This window comes from Phasianus colchicus, chromosome Z, assembly GCF_987193195.1.
Source record: "Phasianus colchicus chromosome Z, bPhaCol1.hap1.1, whole genome shotgun sequence".
Taxonomy (NCBI): domain Eukaryota; kingdom Metazoa; phylum Chordata; class Aves; order Galliformes; family Phasianidae; genus Phasianus; species Phasianus colchicus.
Window position 1 is genome coordinate 65,546,373 of NC_143476.1, and position 25,993 is coordinate 65,572,365.

General features: G+C 36.9%; 1 protein-coding gene across 4 annotated transcripts in view; it reads right to left on the reverse strand.

Annotated features, from left to right (window-relative positions):
* SMARCA2 (SWI/SNF related BAF chromatin remodeling complex subunit ATPase 2) overlaps positions 1–25,993 on the reverse strand; it is a 106,566-nt gene that overhangs the window by 48,030 nt on the left and 32,543 nt on the right. For all 4 annotated transcript variants that reach the window (XM_031610455.2, XM_031610457.2, XM_031610456.2 and 1 more), the window contains 15 exons: positions 25,472–25,598; positions 24,123–24,296; positions 23,713–23,886; positions 20,596–20,766; positions 16,449–16,502; positions 14,479–14,609; positions 14,226–14,286; positions 11,396–11,496; positions 10,907–11,054; positions 8,118–8,281; positions 6,334–6,400; positions 5,654–5,764; positions 4,011–4,253; positions 3,638–3,751; positions 115–222 (listed from right to left, as the gene is read on the reverse strand). In XM_031610455.2, coding sequence (XP_031466315.2) covers positions 115–222; positions 3,638–3,751; positions 4,011–4,253; positions 5,654–5,764; positions 6,334–6,400; positions 8,118–8,281; positions 10,907–11,054; positions 11,396–11,496; positions 14,226–14,286; positions 14,479–14,609; positions 16,449–16,502; positions 20,596–20,766; positions 23,713–23,886; positions 24,123–24,296; positions 25,472–25,598 — 1,948 coding nt within the window. The remainder of the gene's footprint in view (positions 1–114; positions 223–3,637; positions 3,752–4,010; positions 4,254–5,653; positions 5,765–6,333; positions 6,401–8,117; positions 8,282–10,906; positions 11,055–11,395; positions 11,497–14,225; positions 14,287–14,478; positions 14,610–16,448; positions 16,503–20,595; positions 20,767–23,712; positions 23,887–24,122; positions 24,297–25,471; positions 25,599–25,993) is intronic.

Sequence of the window (25,993 nt, forward strand, 5' to 3'; positions counted from 1 at the left end):
AGGAAAGATACCTGCAGGAACAGTGTACATACTAACTTTATGAAACAGAAGTCATATGTTCAAGAAGTAATTTTAAGGCATTGTTTCCTGTGTGTTCTAATCTTTGTCTTGTACCTTCTTGTCTTTCTCAGAACCATCTGTAAGAAGGATTCCCTTGGCTTGCATGTGTCGGTATAGGATCTTCTGGAGAGCAGACATATCACATTTGATCACATATTCCACCTAGAGTTTAAAAGCAAACAAACAAACAAATACATTGATATAATAATTTTACAGAATCTAACTGCAGGTTCTTGTCATCCTAAAACACTAACCAAAGAACTTACTCTTTTATCCATAACCTAACAGCACCTTTGATTTCAGCGAGCAGCAAACAAAATGCAAGCATGGCAATAGGCATTTCAAAGCATTATCTGTGAGTCAGAATTACCATTAAACAGCTGGATTCTGAGAATATAATTGCAAAACTTCTAACTCTTTCTTCTCATCTTTTAACAATTTAAAAATATGTTTAAGTAATGTTTAGCTTAAAGTTTAACATGGAGTTCAAATAAAATAAAAACAAAACAAACAAAAAAACGAAAAACCAACAACCAAGCATGTACGTTTAAAAGCCTGTGGACATTATGATGTCTGCAAAGCACAATAAAAATCATTGCTGTACATTTAGTGAATAAGCGTAAGTATCCCTTACACTGCCTATCAAGCATTATGCGTACCTAAACTAGAATGCAAGCATTTTCTTAGTGTCTACTAAAAATACAGGGAAATTATGAAGTAATATACAAACCCCGCAGTCAGTTTAAGTTCTTATTCTCCTTTGTACAACGGCATTTATGAAAGCAAGTTTTGACTGTTCATTGTCTTTAAATCAATTCATATTCCATTCTAACATATTTTTTCTATCACTCAACCTCCAGATTACAGCCATTATCACAGAATCACAGAATCACAGAATGGCCAGGGTTGGAAGGGACCTCAAGGATCATGAATCTCCAACCCCCCTGCCACACACAGGGCCACCAACCTTCCCACTTAATGCTAGACCAGGCTGCCCAGGGCCCCATCCAATCTGGCCTTGAACACCTCCAGGGACGGGGCATCCACAACCTCCCTGGGCAGCCTGTTCCAGTACCTCACCACTCTCTCCGTAAAGAATTTCCCCCTGACATCCAACCTAAATCTCCCCTCCCTCAACTTAAAACCATTTCCCTTCATCCTGCAGTTATCAACTCTTTCAAAAAGTTGATTCCCCTCCTGTTTATAGGCTCCCTTTAGGTACTGAAATGCTGCAATGAGGTCACCCCACAGCCTTCTTTTCTCCAGGCTGAACAAGCCCAGCTCCTTCAGCCTGTCCTCATAGGGGAGGTGCTCCAGTCCCCTGATCATCTTTGTGGCCCTCCTCTGGACCCTCTCCAACAGTTCCCTATCTTTCTTGTACTGGGGGCTCCAGACCTGGACGCAGTACTCCAGATGGGGCTTCACAAGAGCAGAGTAGAGGGAACAATCACCTCCCTGTCCCTGCTGGCCACCCCTCTTTTGATGAAGCCCAGGACACCATTTGCCTTGTGTGCCGCGAGGGCACACTGCAGGCTCATACTAAGTTTTTCATCTATCAAGACCCCCAGGTCCTTCTCCACAGGGCTGCTCTCAAGGACCTCTCCTTCCAGTCTGTATGGATGCCTGGGATTCCTCCGGCCCAAGTGCAAAACTCTGCACTTTGCCGTGTTGAACCTCATCAGGTTCACCCGGGCCCACCTTTCTAGCTTCTCGAGGTCCCTCTGAATGGCATCCCTTCCTTCAACCATGTCAACCACACCACTCAGCTTGGTGTCGTCAGCAAACTTGCGGAGGGTGCACTCGATTCTGTCATTGATGTCATTGATAAAGATGTTAAGGAGCACCAGTCCCAAGACAGACCCTTAATGCCACTCGTTACCAGCCTCCACCTGGACATAGAGCCATTGATGACCACTCTCTGTCTGCAGCCTTTCAACCAGTTTCTTATCCATTGAGTGGTCCACCCATCAAATCCACATCCCTCCAGTTTGGAGAGAAGGATGTGGTGGGGGACCATGTCAAAGGCCTTGCTCAAGTCCAGGTAAATGACATCGGTCGCCTTTCCCTTGTCCACCAATGCCATCACTCCATCATAAAAGACCACCAGACTGGTCAAGCATGACCTTCCTCTGGTGAAGCCGTGTGGCTGTCACGGATCACACGCCCTTTCCTCATGTGATCAAGCATGTCATCCAGGATGATCTGTTCCATGATTTTCCCATTATGTTTTTAATGTGTAAAAATAATAAATGAATAAATAGCAGTCCCATAATAAAGCCAGATTGACCAGAATTCTTACAAAAGGACTAGAAAAATAAGCTGTCTAGTAAGTAATAAATAACCAATAAAAATTATAAAGTTATTTCCATATAAGAAGGACAGGAGGATGAAATCATAGAAAGAGAAGTAAGTATCTCTTTAATGTCTTCTTTACCAAAATGTAGTAATATCAAACAGAACTGATTGGGTCAACAAGTTCAGTGCTCTTAGCTGAAGTAACTGCTTTTTTTTCTGAACATCGTACGGAAACAAAAATTTCTAAAGCCTCCCTTCTCCAGTGCCTGTTAACAGATTTATCAAATACACTGACTCTAACTGGCCACTAAATTAGAATTAAATTAGAATTCTAAATTAGAATTTTTTTTAAAAATCACTAATATTTTTAAAGTTAAGTATGTTTCATTCTCAAAAAGATGTTGCAGACGAGGGTACTAATAATCTGACTGTTGAAGGAACAGAAAGTCACAGCAGTAACAGCATTCATAAGCTATAAAAATGAGACTTAAAAAAAGCCTTCCATTTAAGTATGTATGTACAGAGCTTTTTGTTCATTCAGTCACTGCTCTTTAAGTCATGAAATGCCACACACCAAAAAATCATTTGTGGTACTGCTTCAACCCAGAAGACCTTAGAAGCAAATTTTTCCTTATTGTGCCTTCAAATTTACTTTAAAAAAAAAAAAAAGAAAGAAAAAGAAGAACAGAAAAAAACCATAGCAACATAGCTACTGTCATTATTTTGAGAACAATGAAAGTGAAAGGTGATACAGGACTGCAGAGGAAGACGGAATGGGACAAAATGAGATGCATGAAGACAGTGATATTTTAAATCAGAACATAATTTTACATTCTGATTTCAAATCTACATTCTAAATTTAAATAAAACAAAATAAACTTTTGACACTTCACGTAACTCAAAACTCCTGGAATAGGAGTTAAAAATTTAGAATAAAATTCTGTCCGCTTTATAATGTCAGTAATAGTAATGATTTTCTGTGCAATGGTTAAAAGGTTCTACCTAATGTGGGGAAGATGGGATAGAATAGAATCTAATGCCCAGTGTATGGGCAACTCACTTACCTTTTGAAATTCCAAGAGAACTAAGCTGATGGACTTACACTTACCATGGATGACTACAAATAGAATTAAAGCTGCAAGACTGAGGATGAAGCCTGAGAATACAGAAACTTAAGGTCTTCAGGATTCCTTAGCCGACAGCTTTCTTTGCAAAGAGTTATTATCACATAATACTTAAAAAAATGTATTAGACCCCTTCCACAAATCCTTTCACTGCAAACCTTTTCTGGAAGTTGAGACTCTACTTCCTTCTTCAGTCTTCTCAGCAAGAAGGGTCGGAGTACTTTGTGGAGACGACGAATGATCAGAATAGTTTCTTCTTCATTTAGGTCCACCTACAGAAGTTTACAGAAGTCACAAGACTACTTAGTATATTAGGTCATGTATTATCTCACATGAAAGCTAAAAACACATTGAAATTTTCTGGCACTACAAAAGGTGGCTTTTAATTACATTAACTCCTTAAGTACCAGAGAGAGTTCAAGTGCTACTGTGCTTCTGAAAACAAAATGGAGCTCATGCAAAGTGTTTTGTTTCTGATGCTTAAAATAAATAAATAAATAAATAAATAGGACACAAATCCTGATACAGTACCCTTTCTCCTGTCATGGCAAATGGAGCGTTGAACCACTGTTCAAAGGTGCTACAGCTCTTGAAAATGGTTGGAAGAAGAAAATTGAGGAGAGCCCACAGTTCAGGCAATTTATTCTGCAATGGTGTCCCAGTCAGTAGTATCCGCCTTGGGGCCACATAGTGAGTGTTCAAGACCTGCGTCAGTTTGCAGTGATGATTCTTCATTCGATGACCTTCATCTACTATCATGTATTTCCATCGAATCTGGGGAAAAAAAAAAAAAAGTAAAGTTGGCAAAGCTAAGCCAGACAGAAATTCTTCCCATCAGGTGTAGACCAAAAATATTTCAAATGTGAAACATCAATCAAGGAAATAAAAAATATATCGAGCATTATCAAAGCACTGGTGGCCTTACAAACAACAAAAGCAGAAACAAACACTACCTATGCTGAACTCAATCATGATTCTGAATTTTCACTTGAATTGCACAGAAAACTGCTAATTCTTCATATTTCTAGGAAAGAATTTGGGATGTCTGGTTCCTTAAGGTCAGAATGTGATTTAGATGGGAAGAAAGAGATTACGATTTCCAAATAAATCTGTTTGCAACAACAACCTTGACAAAAGAATTTTCAATCAAAAAAACTAAGCTTTCAAGGAACAGCAAACCCTGAACTTTGCTTCAATTCACTTAGTGTTATGTTTTTACTTGTGAATGAAGCAGTGTAGTTAAGATCATCTCTGTTACTACACTTCAAATAAACTTTCTAGTTTTCATTGCAGAAGCTGAAAGTCACAGTGGATGCTGAAATAAAGTTGCTCATATTGTCAGTAGTCCTAAGATGCTAAGTAATTCCATTCTGTAAGACAGGTGGTATGCCACAGTTCTGTTCTTCCTATTTTTTAGGAACTCTGTAGTCTTAAACTGTCCTCAAGGGTTCAGAATCACACTTATAAAATGAAATGTCTTTATAATAGAGAAGAAAATTTATCATGCAAATATGCAGCTAAGTAACAGAACGGAATAAAATGAAAAGGAGCAACAAAAAAAAGAGTAGGAGAACATGGTTTTTTCACAAGGCAAAATTCCATCTAGAGTACTGCATCCAGGCCTGGAGCCTCCAGCACAAGAAGGTTGTGGAGCTGTTACAGAGGGTCCAGAGTTATAAAGATGTTCAAAGTGCTGGAGCACCTCTCCTATGAAGAAATGCTGAGAGAGCTGGGTTGTTCATCACGAAGAGAAGACTCTGGGGAGACCACATTGCAGCCTTCCAGTACACTAAGGGAGCTTATAAGCAGGAGAGGGATCAATTTTTTACATGGTCTGATAGTGACAGGGCCAAAGGGAATCGTTTTAAACTAAAAAAGCAGAGATTTAGATGCTAGGAGGAAATTTTTTTCTCACAGGGTGGTGAGACATTGCAGCAGGCTGCCTAGAGAAGCTGTGGATGCCCCATCCCTGGAGGTGTCCAAAAACAGGCTGGATGTGGCTTTGGGCAGTTCAATCTAGTGGTGGCAACTCAGCCCACAGCAGGGGGTTGGAACTAGGTGATCTTTAAGATCTCTTTCAACCCAAGTTATTCTATGATTCTATGTTTCTGTGCTGTGTACGATATGAAAATATCTTGTACATCTTGCCATTAAGAGACAATAGTCATTATTACCTTAGCAAGAATATGTTTGTCCTTTATTATGTACTCATATGTAGTCAAAAGAACATTAAATTTTCCACTTCGAAGCTGAGGAACAAGTGAGCGGCGCATTGCAGGTGTACCCTAAAAACGAGAGGGAAATGAGTGTTTTGTTATTCATTCTTCTGAGGAAGTAATCAGGTCCATCTTTTTAGGAGTAAGTAGACACAGAACAAGCACATGAACTAGTAATCCTATAGTATTGCAAAGAATTTATTTATATATTCCAGACTTACTCAAAGTCCTTCCCCTAACTTGTTGCTAGCATATACAATCTTCTTTTTTTTTTTTTCTTTTTTTAAATACCAAGGAATGAAAACATGCTAGTTTAGTCTTATTACTAATTGCCTTCCTCATCACTACTACGGTAGTCAAAAGGCAAAGTAGTCAGCTATGTATAAAATGGGAAGTATTGCTCATTTGTATTGCTCTCATTAGAAGCTTTGCAAAATATGATAATTAACAATTTTCTTCTGCATTTCACTATCTGAAAGCAATTATAGTTCATTACAGTCATCTTCTCAGGATGATTAACTCTCACTGCTTGTACATGAAATATATGTGACAAATTTGGAAATGCTAGCAGGAGCAAGGGAAAAACAGCCTTATTCTCAACCCTTCACATTTATAATCACATAAAAAGTGAATCAAACCTTGTAAGATATCTTCACCACAGAAGGAGCCCACTTGTCAAATTCGTATGTCCAGTTGGATAACGTCCTACCATAGATGAAGAAATAGTTCATTACTTGTAGTTCAAATTGTAATTCCCAGTGGATGTTTAATTTTCAACACATTCCATATAATCAATCCCCATAATTAAACTAAGTAAATTAAAGAAAATAAAAATCATATACTGTAATAAAAATCATGCATTTCAGAGAAATGGAAACAGGGAAAAATGAGAAAAATATCTTTCAGCTCACATTCAGAAGCCTCTTCGAAATCAATTCAGAATTGTATTTTATAGTAATATTGATATTCTGGAGCATATTATGGACAGGAAAGATAAACCAGAATAGAAAATATATTTGTGAATTATTTTACACTACTTAGGATCCACAAAGTGAGTTTGTAACTTATAAAATATAGCCTTCTGATGTTGACAGTAGAATTCATCTATTTTCCACTGAAATGACGTTAATGTCATTGAGTGCAACCATGGAGGCCCTGACATCTGCACTTTATTTCTACCACAAGGTCACAACAAACAGCTTCTTAAGTGCAGCAAAAATAGATCTTTTTTTTTTTTCTTTCAATAACTAGACCTGCAATGGCAGAAGCAATGGCTATTAATGTTAGAATATGGAAAAAGACAGAGAAAGAAGCTTTTGTAACGCCTATAGGAATTTCAGCTCTTCTCTTTCAGAAACAAAAATAGGAAAAAAGCAATAGTGAGTACTCATTACAACTTCACTGTGCCTGTAAGAAAACGCATGTTAATAACATCCCTTATTTTTGACTTCGTTTTACTTTTTAGGGTTTCTTCTTGTCATTTCTGCTCACACTAGAGCATGTCATATGTACTCATATAATAAGGTATAGCTATGGTATTTATGCTACTTAACTACTAATGCAGAACAGTGAGAAAACAGGATACTTCAAAAGAAATCATAGAAGATGGCCATGAATAAAATATATCCCAGTCCTACAGCACTTGCATGCTCTACACAATCAGTGGATGAATTATCTAATAGTAAGGACAAGGAACTTCTGTATATAAATCAAGACAATTGTCATGTACACATAAATATAAGAAAACAAATCCTCAAGATACTACATTCATTTTACAATACCTAATGGCTTTTCTTTAAAATTCAGCATTTCAAATCTCTGGAACTCACACCTTGCCTTTGGTGAAAGCAAAATTCATTGCAAAAAAATCTATAAAACAAGTAGAATCTTGGAAAAGGAATAGGAGGCAATTAGACAGATTATGACAGTCATAGTACTGCACAACTGACCAATTTGTGAATTCACACATCAAAGCTAAAGCAAGGGCTAGCTATACAGTAATTAAAAGACTATCCTATCTTAATAAAGTATCATTACTTACTATTTGATGAAGCAACATTTGTTTAAAGAACTAAAGAACAGATTTTGAGTATCACTGTTAAAGAGAAGGGGGATCTGCAGGCATGTAATATGAAAGAAAACACCATTCTCTTGTGGCTAAGGAGTAAATTCACTATACATTTTGTAAAAACAATAAGACATGAAACCAGTGGAAACAAGTTCTTTGATGAGCCATGTGGTTAACCTTCCAGATCCAGACAATTACTTGGGAAGAAATCATAAATGAAAGTACAGAATACATGTTCAGTGTATCTCAGTGTGCCCCCTCATCTTGGTACAACATGAAAAACAAGCATGTATTTCTAAAAAATCAACCCGTAATGCTTAGAATTATAACAAATGAATGAGGTTTTTTACTTACGAAAGGGGAACAATGATCAAATAGGGGCCATTGAGCCTTTTGTGTTCCATCAAATAAGTGATAAGTGCAATAGTCTGTATTGTCTTTCCCAGACCCATTTCATCAGCTAAAATCCCATTCAGATTGTTATTGTAGAGTGAAACCATCCATTCCAGTCCCTGAAGCTGAAATGAAGAATAATATTTTCTGTTATTTAAAACATGCACAAGTAATTAACATCAACAGTAAAAATCTAAAGATTCTCATGACCTGCCTACTTAAATGCTGGATTTCCTTCAATAACACTATGAGCACAAGAATCTCTGCCTATTTTAACTCCTTTTCTCTCTTTCTCCTCTAAACCTAATCATCCACTACTCACTCCCCACCCTACTTAAACAGATACAAACAAACAAAACAAAACAAAACAAAATCCCTCAGGACTGTTCCTGGTAGTAGCTGTATCAAAATCTTGTCTCCTGTTGACCAGAAAAGACCAAAATGTAGTCAAATGTTATACACGGAGATTTTTTTTTTAATTAATTTTTTTTTTTGCAGAAAGAAATGCAGGCACTCTTTTATAAGGCTGATGAACACCTGACATTACATGACTTTCTCCTTCAGTTTTAGCACTCATGAAATCAGAAGTTTTTTGCACATTTTTAATACAATTTGTGTGCTTCATCAAAAATCTTCTAAAATCAAATCTGTTGATTCTGTGCAACACTTGCAAATCTCTTGTGTTTGGTAAGCCCTCACACTTCCCAATTGCATCACTGATGTTCTGAGCCTCTTGTAGCAGACATCAGTACCCAGCTGTCAGTATTTCCATTTCAGAGAACACCCCCTTTCTACAACTATGCCTTGTATATAAAAATCCCAGGACTGGAAAGAATCCAGAGTACTGTAGCTAAAAAATATCTGTATAACAGGAGACCTTTACATTTCAGGGAGCACTGCTAGAAACATTTCAGGGAGCACTGCTATAGCACAGCCATAAGCACAATTTCATTTTAGGATTCAGATTATTGACTTGTCACATGGTCTTCTATGTGTGTATGTATCTGATTACTTATACAATTGCAATCTAAGTTTCAGTTTCTAAAATCCAGACTTTCAGTGCACCTCATGCATGGAGAGAAAACTAAATTATAAAGTCCAAGAAAGTTGAGAGAGAAAACAACGTATGTTGGAAGTAACCTTCCACTGTCTCTACAAAATACATTCAAAATAATGTTGCTGATTTACTAGCTTTATATATGTGCTGATTGATTTACATCTGGCTACTAAGTTCTCTGGAAACTAATTTTATTGAACTCAAGACATCAAGAACAGATCAGAATTTATTCTGCAACTGTATGTTTCACTTACAAGTAGCTTCAGAATTGGGAACAGGACCCAGTCCTTCCTGTATCATTCAACTTTCTCCTCTGACATATACGAGTACTGCTATGTCAAGAAAAGACAACCTAACCAAACTTGACAGTAAGAAATATGGAAAAGCAGAAAAAAAGTTAAGAAGGAAAAAGGATATAACATACAGAGGACAGGAAAGCACAGAGGTTCAAAGGGACAGAGCAAAATACAAAAGTCTCCTTCAAAACATTTCTCCTAGAACCAAAGACAAGCCTTAACGCTCTTGCCATAAACTCTTGCCAAATGTCTGTCTTATTTCTTGTAGTAGTCATCATCGAATAGAAAAGACATAATGAAGAACAAAATTCCCAGTTCAATTGCTAGATATTACATTAAATAGCTGAAGGATCTGCTCTAACTGGTAATTTCTGCCAGTATTTTTCTAACTCCACAGATTGAATTATTTTACTCTGTGATACACTGGAAAATTGCACTGCAAAACACAGATTAGCATGAGTTAACAATATCTCTATGCTTCAAAAAATAATTAAAATACAGGAAGTAGAAGAATTGTCACACTCCTGCCCATGAGCATTTTAAGTTAATATGGCCATCAAATTTATACTGTTATACACTGACTTTATTTACTGCATCAAATTAACCTTCCCAGACAATGAATAAGGATTAAACAAGTCTGCTGATGAATCCCTGCTTCATTTGGTGTACAGCTTGGACTTCAGAGCCAAGAAAGTCACATATTTATCCTAAGAGTAAGTCAGATTCTATCTTGTCTTAGTAATAGTTCCTCAACCATGCTAGAAGTGTTTACTCAGCACTTTCAAAAATCAGTTAATAAATAACAACTTTCTCTTTTTATTGAGGACTCAATGTGAAATACTTTCGCAAAAACTTGAGAAAATAATTCAAATTCAGATGGAGTTTTGCTATGGACCAACATAGGAACATACAACAATTCATTTTGGAACAGGTTTCAGGAAATCTCTAGCTCAAATCCATGATCAAAACAGGTTAAGCCATGTTGCTCAGGGCTTGATCTGCTCAGGGATTGAAAACCTCCTAGGGAGGAGATAATAGAACTGCTCTGAGACCTTGCTCCATTGTCCTTGCAGGGAAAAAGTTTGACCACATAACCAGTCTGAACGCTCTTGTTTCACCTTTTGTTCATTCTCTTGTTCTCCTACCATGTAGAGGAGTCCAATTAAAAAAATGTTACAAGTACACGGATAAAATTGTATTATAATTCAAGCACTACGCATTAATCCTTATCTGTGATAGATAACTGTGATTTCTTTGTTCATGTGATTCCTTATTTCTAACTGAATTGAATTCTTGTAGTACTTAAAAAAACTTTGGGTTTGTCACTTTAAATACCACATTGAAATATCTAACATAATGCAGATTTTAAATATTACAATGTTTCAATTATTTCTCACCTGATAATGTTTTAGTGTGCCATTAATTAGAAGAGAAGACTGCTTTTCCACCCTTTCTGTGATTGCATGTGCAACTGTGTAGTAGGACTGAGACCCCCTAGCACTATATTGCATACTGTATTCATCATCCACATCTTGTTTGGCTGTCCTGCAAAGCAGAGAAATAATTAAAGTAAATTTCTAGAAACAAACAAGTCAACAATGAAAAAAGTAAACAGTATGTTTTGACCATAGCTCGCATTTATTTGTAAAGAAACAGTGCTAATCACAAACTCTTGCAAGTACTCTGGATGGAGCTAGTCTTCTAGCAGTACATAATAAATACCCAACTATTAGATGCTGCCTTCTGCAGATTTTCTTGTCAAAGAAGTAGCTGTAACTCACTGTAAACTACAGCAAGCCATTCTTGGGGAACACCACTACAAGAAATAGCAATTTCTTATAACAAAAAGCAGCACCTAAGAAAAGTAGCACTTGCAGAACACTCACTCAATGATTTGCTTAGCATCTTTCTCAGAAACTTCTTCACTGTTAGGATCCAGGAGTATCTTCTCATCTGCTTCTAACCTGCTTGATTCTTCTTCATCATCCTACATAACACAGAAGAAGAAACTGCTGTTAGAAAGTGTAACTACTGTCTAAATCATACTTTCAGTGGGCATTCACAAACTGGTAGGTTTCACTGGTCAATGTTTTATGACAGGAACTTGAGTCCAGAAGTATGTCCTACACTTATGTTCCTACAGAACAGCACTGCAGCAAAACAGAAATATAATATTTGACATACATTCTTGAACATAAGGTCACAAATCTCTGAAATAAGAAGTATTTTCCCTTTTAATCATCTTATTTTAAGAAGCCTTACTATGTCTACTATACTCAGTACAGGGAGAGAATTCCACAATCATGCATGCTTTTGTATTGTATTCCAGTTTTGTGACAATTTAATGCAGTTTAAAAAATTGGCAAGTGTTGTCTTTTAAGGGTTTTCATTTCTTATTTTTAAAAAATCACATTTTTTTTCTTTTAAAAATCATTTAATTTCCCTCTGCCTACAGCAGCAATGAATCAACAGCAACTTGAATTCTCAGAAATGAGAAAGAGGAAAGAGTACTCTGATTTTTGTTAGTCATTTCCCCAACTCAGAATAACAGCTGCTAAAGAGCCGGTACTAGAAACATAGGCACATCTCATTTGTGGCCCAAATCTGACAGATACTGATCCCTGACTTCCCATCTTAATACATGCAGTCTTCTACAATAATTAGTACTTCTCCATTCCTAAGCTCTTCTCTCCTTTAGAAAGTATTTGTCTGAAAAACGCTATGGAACCACTGGCATTGATCATCCTGAGTATCTAATACTACAATCCTGAGGGAGCAGTTAGGGAGGTAACCTGATTGTAATGAGAAAAATTCTGACATAAAATGATTGCTCAACACAAACTGGAGCAAATATGTCTGCCAGCCTGAAAACTCAGTCTGGAAACTTCCACTCAGCCAGAGCTTTTAAAGGAAGATGCATCTGTGCAGACTGTGGTCTGTGGGTAGTGCCTGGACCTTTCTCCTGGAGCAGAGGTGAGTGGCAAACTCAATTGTGTAAGATGTGCCCAGGTGGAGGACCTCCTGTGACAGCTGACTGACCTAAGTTGTCTAAACTGAGGTAGGCAGCCAGACATGCTTCCCACTGAATAACAACTACTGCAACTAAGAAAAAGAGGTGATAGTGGTAAGTGATTCCCTTCTGAGGGGTACAGAGGCACCCATTGTCACCCTGACCTGCTATCTAGAGAGTTGCTTGCCAGGGGCCTGCAACAAAGATGCGACAGACAGGCTGACAGACCCTGTACATCTAACAGACTACTACCCCCTGCTGACGTTGTCCATAGGCACCTGTGATACAGCTGTCAGCAATCTGAAGAAACCAAGCCTGAGAACTTGGCCTTCAAACATAGGAGCTCTGTCTGGGAACTGAGGGCATTCTCTAAGTGTGGCTGAATACCAAATACCAGAGGCATCCTGAAAATATCACTGACAAAAAAGAAACTAGAAACAGAACAACTTATCACCTGAGAAAATGAGAATCAAAGAGAAATAAATTTTTGTTTCAAGAAAATAAAGGAAAACAAGAAACATCATCATTGTCTTTCTCAGGAAGAAGACAGAAATTAACAGCACCTATGCAGTGGAGTCCTACGCCCTCTTATGTCTCAATATAAAAATGGCATAACTTCTATCCCAGGCTGAGCTTCTCTCTCTGACAAGCTTACCATGTTGCATATACTCCTCTTAATTGGTTTTTAATTTCTCTTCACAAATAGGCTGAAGCTTCACTGGTAAACAGAATGAACTCTGTGCTCACCAACAATGACAACTAAACTCTGTGACACTGCACATGGCATGACACAGATCATCTCTGAATCAAGTCTATGTCCCTTACTTGGATTTCCCTTCTGGGCCCACTCCTAGGAGACCAGTTTTAGATTCCCCTCCATCCCCATTTTTGAAATCTGCTTGATGCATTTGATACCAGTAATTTTACAAATATGTATACACGTACATAAGAACTCAAGTATCCAGTGGTAAGTATAACCAACCACAAGTTATTTGCTGCATTGGTAAATTCGGAATTCATAAGTATTTTTGTTGTCATAGTACTGCCAAAAACTTTACTGAATCTGCAGTTATCTTCAAACTGTATCTGCTACTACATTAGTGATCTTCCTACCTCAAATTGCATCTTAATAATTACTGTTACTATTCATTGTTACTATATCCTTTCTATCTGATACATACAGCAGCTTTTTATCCAAACACACAGTTATTAACCTTATTAGTCACAGTACTCTTGCTAGCAGTGATATGTATTGACAGGAAATCTTTAAAAAACAAAAATGTTTAATAAAAAAAGGCTCTGTGTCTCTGTAATATGGAATCATATGAGGTCATTGTTTTGATCACTACACACCTGCAGATCAGCTAGCAAAATTCCCCACACCTTTTGGACCATGACAGGTGCTTCAGGGTCAGGATATTCACATGCATTAATCTTAAGATTCTTCCCTTTCTGAACCTTTGGAACAGCTATATTTAAATCACTGCTGAAGTACTGAATCAAATAAACTCGATTTCAACGGTCTCAATCTAAACCTCCAACACAATTCCCTATGTTTTCACTCTTAAAACAACTGGACACCTGGTATTGTTTTTCTTTCTGACTTTACTAAAAAGACAAGAATATCATATGGGATAAGAGTTTGGTTTTTACTGCAACACTTGTCACATTATTACTGTTATTATCATTTTTTTAAAGACACATACCTCCTCCTCATATTCAGAACCACTTTCATCTTCACTGTCTGACCTGGGAGCAACTTCATAGCTACACAGAGAAGATAGCATATGAATTACAGATAATAAAAGGAGGAGGGATTAGGTTCAACAAATGTTATATTCAGCTTACACATAGTAATTTGAAAGAAGAAGGAGTAAGTAAAAAAGAAAAAAGAATAATTAAGATAAATCAATTAAAAGCAAATCAAAAGAAAAGCTCACATATATTCTAAGTACTTACCCAGGGTTCATTTCCAGCCAAGCATCTAGCTGACTTGCTTTTGGTGCCTCTGGACCAAGAAGAACTTTGCCTGTTTCAGTGTGAGTCACTTTGACTGGAAGGTCACTCATCTGGCTGCTCTCATCTATGGGCTAAAAATTCAAGCAAGATTTCACACCATAAGGCAACTAAATTTCATCCTTGCCATGCAAAATAAAAACCAGCAATTTCAGAATTATAGATCTGAACAACAAACAAAGTTTTATTAGTAGACACAGCTTCCCACATGGCTATGAAGCCAACTCTGAATCACAGTATTTCTGTGTGTAACACATCTTTATGTGACATACACAAATATATCACAGGATTTCAATAGGATTAAAAAGTGCAACAGTGAGCATAAGGAACTGTTTACTTTTATGAAAGAAGATATAAGGTATGTATGCTAATGGTCATTTAATTCCAGTTGTTTATTACCAGTGGACATCTACAACAAGAAATATACATCAACTTCATGGCCTCTTCTCTTGTACAGTGAGTTAAGAACATAAGAATTTCACAAGCATTTTAAGTAAAGAAAATATGCAGCAGAATTGCCAGGTCACAGCCTGAACGAATTGCTGAGCCACCAGACATGCCTAACTCCAGGAGCTCAGGTGCAAGCAAAGCACCTCAGTGACCAGAAGGAGTGGATCACCCTCCTCACACTTGTTTTTAAGGGTTAGCAGCCAATGGAACAGCATCTCCCTCTGGATACAGATTGCACTCTTCTTGAGCCACCCCTGGCCACTGTAAGAGGTTATCCCATTTCCTGTCTCTGCCACCTGCTATTGTTCCATAATGCCCGTATCCTTTTAGAAGGCAGCGTCATCACCTTCTTTTCTCATAGAGATCTATTTAAAGATTCACTGTTCTGACTACTTCAATTATGTCCATAAAGTACCTGCAATAAGAAGTCCTCAGTTACTAACTCCAGTGCTGTAACAAAACTAGAAGAGCAAAATTAGACTTTTCTGTTACTTCCTCCCACTTAATCACAGAATTTCTACTTTAAAAACCTTTCACCTTCTACTACTGCCTACACTGAAGAATTCTTTCCTAATATGGATGAGTAGGAAAAGATAAATAAAACAGTTATAAAAAAATTCACTGAGTTTAAAACTTATACTCTTCACAAATTACAAAGTTAAAGTGCTGTCATGCATTTTCTTTGAGCAGTGTGAAACTATATTAATGGACTTTATAATAAATCTTTAACTATATAAGGAAAAGTCTATTTAAAGTATAAAAAAGATGAGAACTGAAATAATACATAAAATTATGAAGTATTTATGTGAAAATGGAACAGAAAAACAGCATTAAGAGGATAGTTGTTAATGAAACAGAATATGTTCTGCTTCATTATGTTGTTATTATCAAAAAATATTAATCAAAGAAAGACTCAGAAAAAATTAATCATTTTTATCTGCTTGAGTAAGCAAGAACATTCTGATACATTAAGTCATCATTCCACTATCATCCATCCTATGTCTGGAAGCCTCCAGGTGGGGAGGAAGGTGCAACTAGATGACTTTTAAGATCTTTTCCATCTCAAGCCATTCTATGATTCTAGCAAAGGTAATTGACAGTGGCAATAATGTAATTTTTAATTTACTGAGAAGCTAGAACGTAGGTGATTAAAACCACATTTTAAAAAGTAAATTGTCTACTCATAAGTTGCAAGAAAATTGTTTCCTTTTAAGCACATAAAAAAACTGAGAGGAATTAATCAATATATTCAGTGATACATTCAACACATTTTTGTTTCAATCTTTCTCAATTTTTTTTTATTAGAGAGAACTTCAACATAAATGTTAATCTGGATAGTATTTTTTCCTGCTCAGAAACAACAGGTCTTAGAGCACTTGAGGGCATGATTTTTGCTGAAGCTATCTTAATGGTACATATCACAAGATAATCATTGGAAAAGTTGTAAAATTGTAAAACAATACCTCTCCATCAGGACCAAGACCAGATGCCATGCCTTCTGCATTTTCTTCAGCCTTCTACAAAAAATAAAGAAGTAAAGAGCATCATGGTCAGATCACAAGAACATACTGAATACTTGATATTACATACTGAATAATTGATATTATGTTTATATTATTCTGCACTACAAATAGGCCTCAATCCATGTCTGCATAGTCTGGAATGCATGTAGTTTAGAGAAGATGGATACAGACAGATTTGCACACACAACCCACTTACCACATGGTACATACAACACCTCTAGTCCTTGCAATGAATCTGAAAAATGGCTAACCTTCAGAATTTCTCACCATGATCAGAGCTCAGTGCTTATAGAGAGTGTCAACAGCAAACAGTTTCTATGTGATTCACTGTTGGTTTCTTCTAAACTGATTTAAACTCAGTTTCAGAGGTGTCACCAAGCATCACAGATACTGTATTTGTGCATGTACTTTTAATTTGGGTATGTATAAAATTAATTTTTGGTCTGACAACTAACTACCAGAGCCTTTTGGGAATACTTTGTGTTATATCTTAAGTTCAGACCACAGCTGCTCAATTTACAAACAAAAAGAAGTTTGAGAGTAATAGCTGGAGTAAGTTGGATGTTTATCTTTCAAGATAATACTCTGAGAAATAAGGTGTTTCTTCACCAAAGTCTGTCCTCATTTACCCTATTTAAAAATGTTGAGATGGCATGAGAAAAATGGAAGACAGATGGCTTCTGAAGTGGCACTTCCCTAAATAATTTTGAAAACAGTTAAGGACAGATGCAGCCTCTGTCTCATAACAGTGCAGGCTTTGATATAATACAGCACAGTTTTACTTGGGTGCAAATAGATCAGTCTGAAAACAAGAACAGAGCTTTCAAATTGGATTTTAAACAACTTTTAAATATTGTTAACACATGCTATAAACTTACACAATTCTGGTTGGGGTATTTTTGTTTTGCTTTGTTTTTTTTAAAAGAAGTATAGACAAGCCACACTCCTGAATACTGAGATGATCCTCAACATCTGCTTCCAATCAAAACTGAACTCTTTGCTCTTAGAATACATCTCCAAGGCACAAACTTCAGGAGAATGTGCAGTAGTAGAAATGGTCCAATTTTGCATTTTGAAAAACTTGATTCTCATTTTATATAACCTTCATACTTCAACACACATACCTACTTAACTTTGTTAATTACTCTTTCACTTGTATTACAAAAAAAAAAAAAAGACTAATTCCAGCTAAGCCTACTTCTTGTCTAAAGCCTTTAAAATATTTCTGAAGTATAATCACAGAATCACAGTACGGCATGAGTTGGAAAGGACCTCAAGGATATATAACATTTTTTAACAGACAAAAATAATCAAAAGGAGAGGCTTATATACATTTTCCTGGACAACACAATTATCTCTTGTCCTGCTCAGTACAAAAGTAGCTGTTGCCCAGTTAAGATCAACATCAATACGAGCTCAAAGACTTCTTGCTTTAGCATTTCAGAGCAGCATGATCACCTGTTGACAGAGAAAGGAACTGTGCTAGATCTAAACCAGTTCATACCAAATGGTAGAGTAAGTTACAACAGCACGTATCTGGCCTCAACTGCAAAGACTTCATTTACTGAGAATATTATTTTTCCTTGGATGAACGAGGAGGTAGACAGACATCCATTATTTTGCATTTGAGACTGTCTCTAACATGTAAAGATTGTTACAAATTAGTCATAGTCAATGCTTACAACTCAAGCACACCACTGAAAGAAAAATAAGCAGTAAGCATTAGTGTTGTTCACTGTGCAAAGACCAGATCCCATAAATATTTACAAACAAGTATTTGAAAAGCAGAAGCATATATTACAAAGAGATAAATACAGATTTTTTGCTGCTGTGCTTTAAGCACTGCAAGGGTTTCTTTAATGTACAATGAAACATCAATTTTACAGAAGTAAGAAGCTAGATTTTCCCAGTAAGTTGACAGGAAAAGCTCCTAGAGATAAAGGCAAGAAGTTGCTATGCAAGTTCAGCTGGCCTAACAGATGACAATTTCATCTGTTGCATTTTTTTCATCTATGACAGTGTGAGGATGTGGGACAACAACTGTACAAGGTGATGGAAGATGCAATTATAGGAATGTAGAAAATAGACAAGGGAGAGAGATTTCCCAAATCGTATTCCAGAGAAAATATAGACTCATTTGAAATTTGTTTTCTTAAGAATAGGAGGTTCACTTGGACTGTATAAATTTAATTCTGGCAAAGGCAACAAGTATCTTTTCATGTCCTATTACCGCACTGTGATTTGTAGGAGAAAATTCTAAGAACTCTTTTCATTCATTTCTTTGTGAGTATGAAACGAATAACCATGAGTGCTCATAGATTAATTCTCACTTTATGTAGTGAAGCAGTTACGGCACTTATGAAGCACTTACGGGCACATATGAAAAAACTAAGAAAAACAATAGGAAGACTAGGAAAAAGGCACAGCAGACACCAACTTCAATGCATGCTGCAGCACGCAAACAAAGAATTGTAAGTCAGTAAAAGAGTAATATCTGCGTGCACTCTCCTGTATTCCTAACAGATGAACAAAAGTTTGATGGAAAGAGGATAATTAAAAACAATGATTAAGAGCTCAGATATTTTACTGCTAATCTTCCATTAGGTTTCAGGTGAGGAAAGGCCTGGACTCTAATAAGGACTGTAATACACTACCATTTTACTTCAGTGAAAGAAAATCATGTCTTTATTGACACTGCTGTAAGATACTTCATTCCTCATACATAGCTAAACTGAGCATCACGGAGACAAACAGCTCAACACATCATCAAAGGAATTCAAACATTTTGTTCTAGTAGTAAATGTACACACTACACTGTCTCCTCAGTACAGGAGAGATGTGAACCTATTAGAGCACCAAAAATGAGAAAAGAGATAAAATTCCTCTTCTATGAGGACAGGCTGAGAGAGCTGGGGTTGGCCAGCCTAGAGAAGAGAAGGCTCGAAGGTGACCTGAGATCTGCCTTTCAATATCTAAAGGGGAGCTGTAAAAAAGAAAAGGACAGACTCTTTAGCAGAATCTGCTGTGACAGGACAAGAGGAAAGTGTTTCAAACTAAAAGAGGGGAGATTTAGATTGGATATAAGGAAAAGGTTTTTTATAATAAGGATGGTGAGGGACTGGCACCAGTTGCCCAGACAGGTGGTGGATGCCCCATCTCTGGAGACACTCAAAGTCAGGCCAGACAGGACCTCTAAGCAACCTGATCTAGCTGCAGATATCCATGTTCATTGCAAGGAATTTGGACTAGATGACCTTGAAAGGTGCCTTTCAACTGAAATGAGTCTGTGATTCTGTCTCTACGGTGAATTTTTACTGTGAATATACTAAATCAAGTCTGTTCTCACTGTACAGGTCAAGAACTCCATTTAAGTTGTATCTTGATTACAGAGGTAGGGGACTGTGTATATGTTAAAAATTTACGCTCAAAAAAAAGTACAGACATTCTGAAGGGTGACAGGAGAAAATACAGAGTATGTCTGAAGTAATTAATCTCCAGAACTATCATTTTTCAGTCACTGCTATTTATCATCAAGCTAAGCATGCTGCATGTGAACACTGCAGATACAATGTTTATACTTGTATCAGTAATTAGTAGCAAGTCAGGCATGGAAATGGATTATAAAAATCCTCTGAACAGTCCTGCAAGAAATTAAAGATACTCAGAGGTCCAAAATGACAAATCATTGTTGAATTATCCTTTCACACACAAAATTATTTTTTCAGAAACAACATTGTTCAGTTTCCACAACCAGTCATACAAAGATTATTTTTAAAAGCTTCAATTAAATTGTAAGAACACACAACAAATGTGCTACTGGAAGAACATCAGCTTATAAACTTACCTAAGTTCTTTCTAGTTATTTTCAGTACACCTACAAGATGGACTGAACCAAGTTTAGGAAGTAAACATCTAAGCAAGTTATCTTGTATGTAACAACTACATAAACCAGACTTTTTTCTCTTCTCAGAATGTATGCCAATTTTAATTTACATGTCTGTTCCAGTTTTGTCTATAGAAAGTTTATCACTACTAAAATTGGATTTGAAGACAACACTGCAGAAAAAGGTGAAGTGTAATTACTTGCCTTCTTTCTTCTCCTCCTCTTCTTCTTCTCTTTGGCTGCTTGTGCCTGTTTATGTTCCCATACCAGATTAGTCAAGTTAGCAACATACTCATCTGTCTGCTGCAATAGGTAGGCCAGGCGTCTATCTTTCTTTTGGTCAATCAGCTTACGGTAGCCCTCTTCATCTTCAGCCTAGGAACATGAAACACACATATATCTTTATGTCTATCTTAAAAATCATGTAATATACATGGTTTGTTTATACATGATTTGTGTAGGTGGACAGAGAGTCCACCAGAGAGTAGGCCCAGAGAGTCACACCATACCTGGAGGACAGCTGTCTATCTGAGGCACTTGTTTCAAATTTCTACCAATGACCCAGACTAAAAGATGAAAGGGACCCTAGTCAAGTTTGCACGTGACATAAAACTAGGCACAATAGTCAATAACTTCAAGGGCTGCGCTGCCTTTCAGAAGGATCTGAACAGGCAAACAAAACAAAGGGTCAAGATGACACAGGCAAGCAAGCAGCTGCACAGTAAAGGATATACATGTCCATTTATACAAACCTTGACTTCACTTCAAGACAATGTGGTGCGACAGAATTTTGGACTATATTAGCAGGAATCTTGCCAAAAATCACAGCACGTGATAATACCCACCTACTTTTCCTTTTCAGACCACATGCAGACAATGCTTGAAATCTCCCAACCTCAGCATGGAAGATATTGATTGAATTTGAAACAGTGGTGCCTCATACTGGATTTTAGAAGGCACTTTTTTCCCCAGAAAAGCAGTGCAACAGAGGCCCAGAGAATTTGTGCCATTTCTAGGTATTAGAAATTTACAAGACATGACTCAAAAAAGACTTGAGCAACCCAGTTTGACTTTGATGCTAACTCTATTTTGGGAAGGAGGCTGGACTAGAATCCTCCTAAGTTCCTGGCTAGCCTGAGTCACTCTGGGGTCTAGGAATTACATGACTCTAAACATATCCAATTCCCACATAGTAATTATTGGTAAATCTACAAGTTGTAAAAGTGAAAAGAAATTAAAATTAAAAAAAAAAAAATACACACTGCTGACTCACATTCAACTTGCTGTCAACCAGAATCCCTGGATTTCTTTCTGTGATTTGTTCTCCAGACTCTCATCACCCATTCTGAACATACATTCAGAGTTGTCCTGTTCCAGATGCAGAATCCAGCACTTGCTTTACTTTATGCAGTTGATGACTGCCCAGCCCTCCCATTTGTCAAGCTCTCTCTGCAAGGCCTCACTACCCTTGGAGGAGTCAACAGGTTCTCCTAATTGAGTATCATCTGCAAATGCACTTAGTATGCTTTCTAGTCATGAATCCAGATCAGGATTGGAGGAAAAAAAAAAAAAAAAAGCATTGAAGATAGCACGTCCTCAAATGTAGCCCCATGAAACCCCACTAGCAACTGTCCTGAAGCAATTTGGCAAGTCTCCTACAATGATGACTTTTGAAAGACATGAATTGCATTTACCTCATGCCTAGAGAAAGAGTGTGGGAATCAGAGGCTGAACTTGCATTTAGTTCTTTTTAGAGTACTGCAACATACTACAATGGGACTAAAACTGAACAGGCAAAGCAACCCAATTAACAGAACACAGTTTGCTTCTGGAGAACTTAACTGAGCAGTTGGGCAAATACTTGCGAGGGCAAATCCCTAAACTGAAAGTACCTATGAAGTCCTATAACCATGTTAAATGCTCAACCACAGTCTTTAGCAAAGTAGCTTTATGACAAAGAACTGGTGTTTGGAAGCATTGGTATCCTGTGTCATTTGCAGACATGCAAATCTACTTCATTTCTCTCGTAGTGGAGATCTTTTTTATTTACCGTACCTCAGTGATGCACTGAGGTATTTCTAAAGCATCACAATGCTATTTTTCAATTAGTTCTTTTTTTCCTTTACAAATTAATATTTTAATAGCTTGAGTACACAGACTTTTGACCACTGTCTCTAATTACAAAAATGCTCTACACTGCAGGTTATTATATAAACTTCAGAAATACCCTACAGTCCAAACAATTCTTCATCTCTTAAGAGAGTCCCTTCTTTGCATTTTGCATGTTTTTATTTTTAAGTTTTTAATATTTTTGTATTTAATACTTTCTACATATTGTTTTGTGATTTTTCAAAGCAAACTATACAGTCCTTAACTCATGGAGGAAATAGATTTCGGACAAGAAATACAAGAAATTATGTTTCCATCTGCACCCACTTTAGATACCTACTGCTTTTTTTGCCAGCATCATTTCAAAAACATGTCAATTCCTATTCGGTTCTGCTGGTGAAATGCTAATAGTGTTAGAAAAGAGCTAACAAATGTCTTGAAGAAATCTTTCCAGTCCTAGTTGCTAATATGCTTGCACACATGCACATTAATATGTCTACACTTTACATTCGAGAATTATTTTAACCCCAGAAATGTTGACAGCCCACTCAACAGTTCCACAGCATTCTGGCAATTCACAACTGCACACAAAATCATTCCATGTGTCTTAAAAAGGATACTGATAGTATACGTAGGTAGGAGAAGAAAAAATCATGAAAGAACACAAAGGGTTATGGTCCTGGAGCACTAATGGGTAGAGCTTACTGTCACTCATTCTCAAGTTACATGCACTATTTATTACTATGGGTTATGTATTTTTGCATGTGAAATCAGTTTTGTATAAAAGTTGGTGGGCAATACCACAAACAAATTAATCATATGGAATCTTCAAAACTATAAAACTAGAAATCAACCTCAATATTTATATAGAGGACCAATAACCATGCAATTCCGTAAAAATGCTAATTCATTAGGTTAATAAGATTAAGCGATGCAGTGGCTGTGCTAAGTTTTCAAGCTGGTAGACAGAAGACAAAAAAAAAAAAAAATCTGCTAAAAGCTGAAGTGAACAGTGTCACACACCATTACCATAATTAAAAACACATAATCAAAGTATATCAGTTTCAGATTTATACTTATTAAGTCACAGAGGTTTTAGTCTGCAAAGGAAAGATATGGGTGTCTGAGACTGTCTATGAGATATGAAAAGGATACATATTAAAAACAAGTGATTTTTGCTAAAATAATCATACCCTTCCTTCCAATTCTTACCATTAGTCTCCTCATTCTTTCTTTCTCAATTCTCTCAGTTTCTTTCTTCTGCTCACGTTCAGTGTTGGCATGCCAAGTAGCCACAGCTTTAGAAAGTTTCTGAATTTTGCCAGCCACTGACCGATGGTATTCCTTGAAGTCTTTAGCATGTTGCAATATGCTATTCAGGTATTCCTAGAAAGAGAAACAAGTAAATGTAGGATCTGGACAAAATACAGAATTTGAAATCAGGAACATAGGATGTCTAACCATTTTCCAATTGTTTACTACATGATTTTGAGGTGTCTTTTTTTTTTAAACTCCAAGGGTGAATAAAGTAAGTAACAGGTAAGACCAACAGAATAAAGGTAAGACCAACAGAATAAAGGTGAATTTCTGCGATCAGGGAAACAGCTAATAAGTTAAAATACCTGATGCTTCTGTCTACGCTTCCTCTCCTGCTCTATCTTCTGCTGTTTCTCAAGCTTTTCAGTCATACGGGCCTCCCTCAAAGTCTGCCGCTTGCTTCGTTTATAGGCCTTGGAGTTCAGTGCCGTCTCCAGTGTTGTATCACGACGCATGCAGGCTACCACCTCTTGTCTCAACTACCAGTGAGAAAAAAAGAAACACATAAAAAAAAAAACAAAATAGATTTAATACATGGAAAAAGAACAGGAGATGTCCCAGCCTCCCCTTTCCTCTATATTATAGTTCTAAAGACATCCAGCATCTAGTCAGCTGCAATAGATATGTTTGTCTCCATAAAACCTCATAACCCCCCAAAGGATGACAAAAGAGTTCATCATACATCATTTCTTCTTAACAAGATACCACAAATCATTGTTCTGTTTCAAGATAAGAGCTAGTCAAGGCTCATAAAACACAAATGTAAAATACATATAAAATGCTTTTCAGAGTGTTGATGACTCCTTTCTTGGTCAGCTGCAAGGTGGACAGAAGACAGAGGGAAATATCGAAGGCTTGGAACAGTACAGCCACAGTCCCAGCACTGCAGCAAAGAGAGCCTGCTGCTTTTAATTTGTCCTCTGACAAAACGTCATTACAAAGGAGTGTCAGGACAGGAGCAATAAAGACTCATACATCAGACTACAACTACTGTCAAAGACTTCTGCCAGGAAGTATTTTTTCCAATTACAAATTGGAACAAACTATCAAATTACACGCCTACTTCTGAAAACTAGTTGAAAAAAACAAGAGGTCCATAAGATCCTATCACAGTTTATCCCTTTCTGAAATTCATTTGCTTATGCAAGCACTCAAGATCAAACTTCTTTCTTAGGTATGAAAATTAAATCAATAAGATCAAAGTTTGTGCACGACAGTAGAACTCTCAGAACAGATTACAACAAAAAACCACACACCACCATCACCATACAATTCTTCCCAAAACGAAGGAACTCATAACAAGTACAAAGAATGTCCAAAAAATAATAATCTGCTGGGATTTGCATTGGAAATGTATTTGTAACTTTTTCTCATCATTTCCTCTTTGTGCCACCCTTTGGCTCTTTATGAAAGGTACACTTCTTTGGTCACATTTTAAAAGTAGGAAAAAGCAGGAGAGAGAAAGGATACTTGCACATTTACAATAAGAAAACAAAGTCTAAGTTAAACATTTCTACTACATGCTAATTCAAGTTTGTTCTCACACAAAATCCCATGTTCAGACTTAGTACTGTTCTCTTGCCAGTTCACCCTATATTACATGAACATGTCTGGTTATAATCTCACACAATTTTCATTAAGAAAGAGGCATTACCTGGCGCTGGAAGTTCAGTAAGCGAAGTGCCTTCAACTCCACTGTTGCTTTGGTTCGCAGATCAGGGGGCAGAGAACCTGGCAAGTTTTCCAGTTCCTGGATTCTGTGAGCAATTCGTGCTTGAAGCCTAAGTAAACAGAAAACTGCATAAGACACTCAGAGAAATCTGTATCATAATACATACAAACCAATACAGTAAAAATAAGCAATTTATCTCAGGTAGTTATTTGGCTTCTAGTACTTGTTGCTGAACCACGAGGCTTTTGCAGAAATGGAGATGACATTTGATAAACCTAACTGCTATGAATTACCAAACACTGGATTTAATCCTAGGCCCTTTTTTAAATTTTAACTAAGAGGGTAAGTGTGCAGAGCAACTTAGAAAATGCTTTTTACTTGTATCAGATAGAACTGTTTTCAGCTTTCTTTGGCGGGTACAGTTTTGTGTACTCTTCGCTTATGAACTTCTTTTGCATTCATTGGCAAATTCAAAAGAGAGAACAATGGACCAGAAGTCAGAAT